Below are 10,332 nucleotides of genomic sequence, written 5' to 3'. Positions count from 1 at the left end.
AGGACATGAAACAAAAAAAAAGGCTGGGTTTCCGAGGCTAGTAGGACAATGATTCTCAAATTTAGTTCTGGGGACCCCCAGGGGTCCTTGAGGGGGTTCCCAGCTAAATGAGAAACGTATAAAACACTTAAGCCCTATGGTATTTTTCAGCTATTCGAAACAGTCAGCTTGTAGATGGGTTGTTTTTTAAAACTGTTAAAAAAAATTGACACATCTTCTCTTATAGCACAAAATCTTTTCAAATGGGCGGTCCGAGGCCAAATACATATCAATTTGGGTGTCCTTGACATGAAAATGTTTGAGAACCACAGCTTTAGGACACAGGCCTGTTGTTCCTGTTCACATATCTAGATTGTACTTTGCAAGACCCACTGTAAATCTGTGGATTTTCTCTTTAAAGTTTTGTCTTTTTCTTCCTTTCTATCTATCTTTCCTCTGAAGCATATTGACCTACCTAGGTATCTGGAATTTCATACAGGTATCCTCCAACATGTGTGTACCTGTATAGCAGTTCAAAAACCACTTGTACACAAGACTGTGAATCTTAGGCGAATCTAGATAGTTTTGTATCTGGCAGAAGAAAAAAGAAAACGTAATTTGTGCCATTTTTATTTTATTCTAGATCTATTTCAGTCTTTTAAGATCATTTTCAAGCAACGTTATGTCTAGAAAACGGTGTATCCATTACAAAAGGTTTACAGTCATATCCTTTTGACCAAGAGGGGCCTTTTCTTTGTATTTTGCCTGAACATTTTTGCACAGATGTTTTCTATTGCAGAATCATTTATTAAATGATGTTGTTTGGATACATTTGTGGTGCTTTTTGTGATCAATAACATGTAACATCCATGTTCAACAATAATTATTTAGGATTCTTGTGACACACCAATATTTTGCTATATAGTATTGGCTCTACAAGAGGCTTTTTGTGTGTGTGTGTGTGTGTTTGTGTGTGTGTGTGTGTGTGTATGTGTCCGAAGCTTTGTATGCACGCTGCCATAATTTCCCTGTTTTTTTTGTTTGTTTTTCTAAACGGAGAGATTGATCAAATTATAGATCGACAGACGTTCTAAAAACGTCTAACGTGCATAAATACAACCAAAAGTGATATGGGTAAGGATTAAGGAAATATGAGTATGAGTGAATACCCACTGCTGTGTTTTGCATGCTATAAGTGAACATAAAACTGGACAATATACAGTATTGTATTGAAGCTGAATTGTGCAATATGTTTGATAGCCTGAAAACAATTCATACTTCATAGTTTCTGTCAAAGCATAAATAAGGCTTAAGGAGGAGGCATAGGGGAGACTGGGGTGGAGAAAAGCGCGAGTGGATTAGAAGCCTTTTCCTTGAGGGTCCCAGAGGGAAAACTTAAGGGATGTGGGGTATAAGAAACTCCCTGTGGCACTGGTTCATTGAATACTTGTGTAGAATTCTGAGACCTATAAGAAAATAAAGAAGGAAAAAAAAGGGAAATATGGCTGGATCTGTTTTTAGAAGCAGCTTTAATGGCTGATACTAGGCCATGAGAGAGGGGATTGTCAAATGAGTGAAAAAGGAAAGTTGAGTTGTGATGTTTTGAGTTGTGGCCTGCAGGAGAAGAGGGGTTCAACTATGATGCTAGCTGTGGGTAAAGTGGTCAGAGATGGTCGCGTTGGAAAGAAAGGAAAAAGGGAGAGAAAGAGGGCAAAAAGTCAAAGTGTCAGGGATGTGGATCATGTGGTTGGTGCAGATACCAGGAAGCAGGCAGGACTGGAGACAGAAGTAGCAAGCAGACAAACCTTTCTCTGAAACCCAGCAACAACGTTTATGATGTTTAACCACAGAAACTGCAGCGTCCCTTTTCTGGGCATGTCATAATAACAGAATAAACATTCTGCAAAAATAGCCAATCTACACGTTTACAACAAGCTCACAAAGATTGTGAGCTTGTAGGTCGGCTAATGTCAGTGAAGAGATTTGGTGTAGAGAGAAAATATAATTTGAGGAGACCTGGGTACACCTGGGGGACACACCAGTCCCCCAGTATGGGTTGGACCTTTCATTATCCAGCACAAACTAATGCTTCATTTATATTCTGTCGTACAGCGGCGGCGCTCGTCAAAAATAGCATAAGGTACAAACTCACAAATCACAAATCTGTAGATCAGGCAGGGAACACCGAAACATGACACAAAGGAGCAGCAGTAGAAGCTTAAAGACGCACTGAAGTGACATTTTCGGTCATTTTATTTTGAAGGTTCAGCCTGAAACGTCGGCTCAACGACTCTAAACCAATCAGAAGGTCCCATCCCTTCAGGCTATGGGACGTTGGATCTCAATCACTTCAGCCGTGCGGCACACGGCTAGTGTTTGTTTACAAGTGAGAGAGAGACGGCCAGTGAAGCACGTTTGCTACTACCTGGCTTATTTCTAACCTATAATGTTTTCAGATACATATTTTAGTGTGCAGATGAAGTTTAAAATGAGTAATACACTCATCTTCAATGAGTTTCAAAACGGAGTATCTCTGTAATTAAAATCAGCTGTGTGTGAAGAACATGCAGGAATGGGAATCAAACAGGTGCATATAATCAAGATTCATTTATTTTCATGAAGGCTGTGTTATGTCATCACGCAGCACGTTTTCGTTTACAGGAAGTAATTAAGATTGGCTTTTTAGGGACTTTAGATGTAAAAATACACAAAAATGTTTTTTTTTCATTTTTTTTTGCATCTATTGGTAGGTATGCCCATATGATGACCACGGATATGCTCTAAAAGTGTGAAAAACATATTTTTCATTTCACTACACCTTTAACCACTCAAGTTGACCAGAGTCCCACAGGAATCACTACGTGGTCTGTTCCTTTTTTTCCTCTACACCCTTCGGCAAAAATAGCCAATCTACAAGCTCACACACAACAGCTTGTAGATCTACAGTACTTTCGCCGAATGGGCACCCCCAGAATATGGCCGCTAAGGTTCACAGGGTTAATTGTTAATGTAGTGTACCGAGGACGCAGCCTTAGCACAGATGGAGCTCAGAGTCTGTCCTGGCAGGAGAGGCCTGATGAGGTCTGTGGTTCTCCACCTTTTCTAGATCAGGGCCCACTTGAAAACTCTTTAAAGTGTTTGCGGCTCACCCATCTGATCACCTAACAGGCTGGAGTGTTAAGTGGTCTGATGGGTAGGCTGCGTGCATTTCTTCTTTTTTTTCTTCTTTTTTTTATATATATATTTTTTAAATTACTGAGTAAGTGCATTTTATTCTGTGAAGAATGCAGATGTAAGCAATATTGTAAAGATGCGTCAGTTAATGATTTTATTGATATTTTAATGATATTTGTATTCTACATGGCACTTATCTGCTTGGAAATAAAAAACATAAAACCTAAAAGATGGGAGAGGATTCACACCCCCCAAAAAATTGTCAACAACTTAAAGCAACCAACCAAGAAGGTTGCGACCCATTTAACGGCTCATTGCGCAACACAAACAATACGTCCTCTGATAATTCACACAGGCATACAGTGCGCTTCACCCCTCAGGCCTTCATCTGCACTGATCTGAGAATACAAGACAGGGACGGCGGGGCTATTCTGATGGAGCGCTAACTGGACACATAGTCCACCCCCGCCTCCGAGAAATGGCAAATCAGTTCAGCTGAAAAGCGAGGCTCCATCCTGCAGGGCACCATTCGCTCGGGGCTACTGGAAACACTCCTTTACATGTCACTCATGTCTGGGAGTCGTGTTTTTGTTTATCCCTCGGTCTCTGTCAATTTGAGTCTCTTTGGCGCCGGTTCCCCTGCCTTCTGTGGGCATGCAGGCTTGGGTTTTGCCGTGGCAACGGTTGTTCCTGAGAGAAGGTAGCCTCCGCCACCGCTCATCTGCAGCACGGGATGAGTTCTGTTCTCCAATACCTGGTAATGTCTGAGCCAGGAATCGGTGAGCTTGAGGCAGACAGTGCCTCCTTGTTCCTTGAGTTTATTGTAACACTCGATGAGAGGCTCTTTGTATTGGGAGTAAACCACAAATGGCCTGGAGGGAGCGAGGAACTTCAGGAGTCCCAGTAGAACTGAACTCGGGTGGAACCGACTGGCAATGATCAACCCGTCTGCGTCTCTCCCCTCCAACAGAGCAGCAACAGACGCTAGCTTCTTCCTCTTCTCCTCCATCTTCACCCTCCTTTCCTGGGCTTCGATTTCCTTGCGTTTTTCCCGTTCCTCACTCTCCTTGTCCAGTGCTGGGTCAGCACTAGAGTTTGTCTCCATGTTCTGCTCCGCTGAACTACCCTGCTGTTCTGGAACAGGCTGGTTCAGTTCCTCTCTGATAGACTGGCTGGCATCATTATTGGTGTCCTTGGCAGCAGTGTCCAAGGTGCCTGCCAGCAGAGCGTTGACATGGCAGATGGGAAACTCATGCAGCATGTCGTGGAAGTGAGCAGGGAAGCCAAAACTCTCCATACCTGCTCGAACCGGGCCTCCGTCTGGATACATTTGGACCACTGAACCATAACCTCCCATTCTCTCCATAACGGCTCCAAGCACCAGACCAGCGCACGTCTCGAACACCAGGACTTTGCTGCGAGCGTGTATGTTCCCTAGGGCCAACATCTGGGCTAAGGTGTCATACCGCAGGTGGCATTTCTTCTTCCCTGGTTCTCTGCCATGGTACATCATGGCCAGGATACGACAGGAAGGTTTTACTATTGTGACGTTATTCTCATACTTCTTCTTTTTCTTGTTAATGTATTTGTTCTGTGCAAACTTGGTCTTGTCTCTGAACGTTGTGCTGTTCTCTATGAGCTGCTGGACGATTTCCTGTCCCTTCAAACCTTGCTCTTTGAGCATCTCAATGTCATCCTGTGTGAGTTTCTGGGATTTCCCATCATCCACAATGTTTCGATTGTCCGTGCCGGCCTCCTTTGCATCCGTGGAGCTCTCTGTATTCTTGGGTTTCTGTGGTTGCAGATTGCCTCCAGAATCAATCTCAAACGTTGTGCTGTAGAACTCTCCCACCGCCTTATCCAGGAAGAACGACTGCTTCTCAAAATCTACTTTCTTCTTTGGCTGAATCTGGACAGCTTTGAAGATATCTCCACGTTTCAACACAACGTAGTCTCCCGCTTTCATCCTGTACTGGGACTCATCGTCGTCTGCCATGATAATGATGATATCTATCCAACGTATTATCCTTCCTATATTAGAATTGGACAGGCCGGTGGGCGGGCGGATCTCTGAAGTCACGCTCATGTCACTATGACTCAGCCATCTCCATATATGAGCATATCAGCATGTCCATATATGGGCATATGCTGATGACATCATAGGGATCTTCATATATGGGCATAAAAGGGACAAGGACTGACAGATACTGAGATCTCCATATGTGGGCATAACAGTTGGATTGCCAGTGCCAACTCCCAAACCACTAGTACTTTAAAGCTTTATGCAAATATCCTGTTTTGCCCCAGATTTGAACCCCGGTCCTCTGCACAAGTGCTGACATCTTTACCACTGATCTACCACTGGCTTGCTCTGGAGAGAAATGCAATTTTGACCTTCGTTTCAAACGTGAAACAGGATTGGGTCAGGATCAATAGAAGTGCAGGGAGACCAAATACAGCAATTGTATGAGTTATATTGTATCTGCACGGGCCTCCCATCTAGCGTGGCGTTGCTTGTTTTCCCTCACAGAATCTGGCAACCTCACTTTTGTTCCCGCAGAATTGTTGTTTATAGATGGTAAGACGATAGCGTGGGTAGTAATGTTTTCTTTGGGATGTACATGGCACGAACGAAAATGACGGACATATTAGCGTGACTGTGGTGGGAATAGGGACATTACCGCGGTGACTGCAAAGACATAATGTGTAAGTACTATGAGAAATTTATATGATGCAATACTCGTTGTACCCGTTGTCAGAGGACCCATTATACCCCCACCCGTCAGTGTCCCTTGTATGCCCATATGTGGAGATCTCTGTATCTGTATGTCTGTCACGTGTCAGACATACAAAATGTATGTCCGGGTAATGCGGGTATGACTGTAGGCCTACATAAAACATTTCCAAGCAGTGAGAAACAACACTGTACTATTAAGATTGAGAAATGTAGCCCATTTGTTTTGACACAGGAATGTTTATTGTTAAATATCCAATTCTTGTCAGGCAATAGGAATTACTATACAGTGGTCTTGTCGTGCAGTTGTTGGGGATATGTCCTTTCATATTCACCCTTCATGAGTCTTCTGAACGGAGTTCAGAAACAACTCAATGTATCGCTCTCCCATAAGGGCCTTGTCTCTGGACATGGCTGAGATTGCGTCCTCGTGGCATGAAAAGTACACATCAGCTTCCCCACTTTGTCTTCCATCTTGGGCCATATTCAATAAGGATCTTCGTTAGGGTGTTCACTCTCCATTCCGACATCTCACCACTCCGACTAGTGGCTTCCGCGTGCGGTTAGGGTTAGGGTTAGGTATAGGGTTCGTCAACGTCGGAAAGGCGACATGTCGGAAAGGAGAAATGCACCCCTTGGTTAGAGCTAATGGATAGAAGAACTGAACAATGTTGTGTGCCGTGGCTTTGAAGGGGAGGCCTCTCATATTATGTACATAATGAATCAACATTGCAGAGCTATAATAGGATCTGGTCTTGGGGTGTGGCTGCCTACCAAGGTCAGTCTTTCCTGGGGATGGGTGATAGCTCTCTTGATAGAGTTGCCTATTCGGCTCACTCTTTCCTGGGGATGGGCGAGAGCGGGCTTGAGAGGGCTGCTCAGCTGTTATCAAATATAAATTACTCTCCCTGTCACTGCTTGTGAACACCTCAGTGTATCTGTTACCTATGAGATCCCTGTCCTTCTGGAGGGCATCGTTGGCATGGTCCTGAGAGACAAAATTCACAAATGCCTGCCCTGTGTTTCTCCCTCTATGATCTAGGTCTAGGACAAGGGTGATCCCACCGTTCACAGTATCCAGTCCTGCAAAGAACAGCATGATATCATGCTCTGTGGAATTGAAGGGAAGCCGTCGAAGTCGTACCACCCCTGACTGGTAAATGGATTGGTTGCTTCTTTAGAATAGCCTCTGCATGTATGTTTGTCACCTCAAAAACGTCAACATAACTTGGACCAAGATACTTTCTGTGCTTCTCCAAGGCTTTCCTCACATCCTCCTCATTCTCCATCTCAAGGAAGGCCTGCCCGTTTGGCTTCCCCTGGCCGTTCACAGTAAGATGGATCCCCTTCGCCCCATCACGAATCCTACATTCAGAGAAAAACTGCAGGAGATCTTCAGCTGTGCAGGTCCACGGGAGCCCTTTGGCCTGAACAATGAACACATCCGTTTTCTCTGGTTCTGGATGAGGGTGTAGTCTGGCAATGGTGAGTAGTAATCTTCAATGGGTGTCCCAGCCTTGGTACAAAGGCTGTGTTGAGTTATTCTCAATGCAGACAGTGCAGAGAGGCTCTGCAGTGATGGAGTCATGGAGGAGATCCATTTACGGTGCTGATGGTGGTGAATGAATTCACATGATCTGACTGTCAACACACTTGATCCCTTCCAAAACGTCACGGGTCTGGCTGTGACACACCATCAATAGAAACAATAAAGATTTACTGTTACCAGACATGTTGTTAGCACAAGAAGATGAGAATTAACGCCTGACTGAAAGCAATAAGATAAGACACGTTTTACATACACGTAAACTAACTAAACTTGTGAGCTAACATTGATTAATATGAGACCATGGAACCAAATGGACCCGGTCCATGTGTAGGCTACACTCTCAGAGTAAAATCAACATCGATTTTACAATATAAATTGGTGTCCCAGAGATAGAAATGGAGGGGGGGTCAGAAGGGCCTGAATGTCCCCCCACTATTGGGAGAACACTATTGCGATCGAGTGGTCTATTTATTTATATTCCCCGACCGGCGCTGGTCTAGCACCCCACAGCTTCCCGCTGTGTTGCGCAATCGTCATTGTGTATTGGCTGCATTATTGCCTCTCACAGCAATGACCTAGCCTACATTACTGTCATACCATGACAGTCATGGCGCTACTTGTTCCTGTTTTTTGAAATATATTATATATACATTTTACGTATATACATACATTTTAAATATAAAGAAATGACCCCCCCGGCCACGGATGTTACAAGTTAAAGTGCCCGGGTCTAAGTACCCGTATCTTCCGTATTGTTCAATAAAAAGCTTTTTAAACCGATTGCCGGCCAACCCATTTTGTTTAAAATGTAAAAATGTAAAACATAAATTAACCACTTGAATTTAAAATATAAATTAACCACTTCAGCCCTATTTTATACTCAGGTTATTTGAAAATAGCCGATCTACAAGTTCAAAACGCGGTGCAATGCGACGCGTTGTGAGCTTGTAGATATACTATTTTCAAACATTTTAGTACTTTTACTTTTGGTACACACTTTACATGCCGTTGGAATTGATCTTGCTCTTCTGGGCTGCGTCCGTCGCCTCCTTGGCCACAAGGACCTCAGCAGGGGACAGAGGTTTGTTGTCCGACAGGGAAGGAGCCACGTCCCTCATGTCCTCCTCCCCCGCTCTGTCTATGACGACCGGGGCGGGGTCGGCCAAAACGTCAGCAGCAGCAGCAGAGGCCGAGGGTGGTGTGCTGCTGCTCACTTCCGTACTCGCCGCAGCAGGAGGGTGACAGTTTTTCAGCTTGGGCACAGGGGGGATGACAGGGACTTTAGGTTTGAGTTCCGTCAGGTACATGGCCCTGGAGAAAAGCAGCAGGGACGGAGGCACGTTCTCGTTCAGGTGCAGGTCCAGCCACTGCTGCAGCTGCCGGCGCAGCTGCTCGGTGGTGAGCGCCAGGGAGCGCATCCCGCGGTGGTGGCACGCCGCCTGTAGCTCTGACGTGTCCAAGGCCGCGGCGCCGCCCTCCGCCGCGATCACCTCGTCGTCCGCCTTGATGGACGCCAGCTCCGCCAGCAGCCGGGAGCGCAGCAGGTTGTTAGTGCCGATGGGCTGCACCTCCAGCAGCCTGCACATGGCCACCAGCTGGGGGCGCTCCAGGTGCTCCAGCGTCAGCTCGTCCTCGAAGTGCTTGGAGAACGCCACAATGTCCCCGCTGGCGGGCTGCTCGCCCTTGTCCCGCGCCGTCTGCACCAGCGTGGAGAACCGGCCCGTCTCGCCCGTTCCCGTGTGGCCGTTGCCGTTCCTGCTGGCCAACTCGCCGATGGTCTCCTGGAGGAACCGGGCCAGCTCCAGCTTCACGGCCTGAGCCTTGGTCTGCTTCCGCTCTTTCTCCAACTCCGTCTCGAAGGTGGAGGGCAGCATGCCCGGGAAGAGCTTGATGAAGACGGGGAGCAGGAACCCCGTGAAGGGGACGATGATGAAGGGCACGAAGGGCACGAGACGGAAGAGGTCGGCGCAGGTCCTCATCAGCCTCCTTCTCTCCCGGCGCGTGAGAACCTCTCCCTGCAGCAGCTGCCACACCATCGCCCCGGCCACCCAGGTGTCGATGGCCAGGAGCCGAAATCCGTGGTAGTAGTGCTTCAGCTCGTTCACGACCCTCCGATACAGAGACCCTCTCACCAGCGCCCTCTCCTGCACCGGAGGATGATTGAGAGCCTCGGGAGAAGGAGGAGGCTTAGGCTGAGGAGGCTGTTCGCCCGAAGGTTTCGTATCGTGGAACCAAACGGTAGAGCTGTGCAGCGAGCGGGTTAGCAGGGTGGGGCTCTGAGGAGCCCAGTGGGTGTGGTGGGGGGTTTTGAGGCAGCGGTAGGGGTGGTAGAGGTGGCTGAGGTGCCAGGAGAACCTGGCTGGGTACGAGGAGGTTACATGGCTGGTGCATTCTATGTATGCTAGGTAGGCTTTGGAAGAGAGAGACGGACAGACGTCTCTCTTAGAGAGCAGCAGATCCTCAGTGATCTGCGGTAGTAGTGCTCCTCTCGATCTCGTGACTGCAACAAGCACCCGGGCACTCAAAGCCATTGCCATAGCAGAGATATTCCGTGGTGGTCCTGGTACTCTGGAGAGAAATGATCTTCGAGCGTCGCTGAGGACACTCCCTTAACCACTCCCTTAACCAGTCCTTTTTCGACAGTTGGCTGCGATCCCTTCCAAAGCGTCACGGGTCTGGCTGCGACACACCAGCGACATGTTGTTAGCACAAGAAGATGAGAATTAACGCCTGACTGAAATCGATGAGATAAGACACGTTTTACATACACGTAAACTAACTAAACTTGTGAGCTAACACACATTGATTAATATGAGACCTTCAAGGGCAGTGAGTGACAGCATGCGTGCGTGTTGCCAGTCTCCTCCTACTCCTCAGTCCTCACGTCTTTTTATGC

The 10,332-nt window shown here is 46.7% G+C and overlaps 4 protein-coding genes across 4 annotated transcripts in view; 1 reads left to right on the top strand and 3 right to left on the bottom strand.

Annotated features, from left to right (window-relative positions):
* Positions 1-806, top strand: part of ror1 (receptor tyrosine kinase-like orphan receptor 1) — a 143,702-nt gene extending 142,896 nt beyond the window's left edge. The window contains exon 13 of the mRNA XM_084066834.1: positions 37-806. The gene's annotated coding sequence lies outside the window, so the exon portion shown is untranslated. The remainder of the gene's footprint in view (positions 1-36) is intronic.
* Positions 807-3,745: 2,939 nt separating this feature from the next.
* On the bottom strand, positions 3,746-5,149 carry LOC311051321 (tRNA (adenine(58)-N(1))-methyltransferase non-catalytic subunit TRM6-like; the record flags this gene model as incomplete). Its single annotated transcript, XM_084065872.1, has 1 exon — positions 3,746-5,149. One exon carries the CDS (start codon positions 5,147-5,149, stop codon positions 3,746-3,748), a length of 1,404 nt encoding a protein of 467 aa, XP_083921998.1.
* A 935-nt stretch (positions 5,150-6,084) lies between these two features.
* LOC311051520 (G-rich sequence factor 1-like) lies at positions 6,085-7,505 on the bottom strand. The gene is given in 4 exon segments (XM_084066098.1): positions 6,085-6,384; positions 6,520-7,056; positions 7,058-7,349; positions 7,352-7,505. Coding segments are annotated over 4 exon segments (1,119 nt in total). The 5' UTR covers positions 7,476-7,505; the 3' UTR covers positions 6,085-6,218.
* Positions 7,506-8,434: 929 nt separating this feature from the next.
* LOC311051519 (LETM1 domain-containing protein LETM2, mitochondrial-like) lies at positions 8,435-9,967 on the bottom strand (the record flags this gene model as incomplete). The annotated part of the gene is made up of 1 exon (XM_084066097.1): positions 8,435-9,967. One exon carries the CDS (start codon positions 9,965-9,967, stop codon positions 8,435-8,437), a length of 1,533 nt encoding a protein of 510 aa, XP_083922223.1.
* Between the last annotated feature and the right edge of the window lie 365 nt (positions 9,968-10,332).

This window comes from Gymnoscopelus microlampas (assembly GCF_963454915.1).
Source record: "Gymnoscopelus microlampas genome assembly, chromosome: 9".
Lineage (NCBI taxonomy): Eukaryota > Metazoa > Chordata > Actinopteri > Myctophiformes > Myctophidae > Gymnoscopelus > Gymnoscopelus microlampas.
Note: the sequence above shows the minus strand (reverse complement) of the source record. Positions and strands in the feature narration are given on the sequence as shown.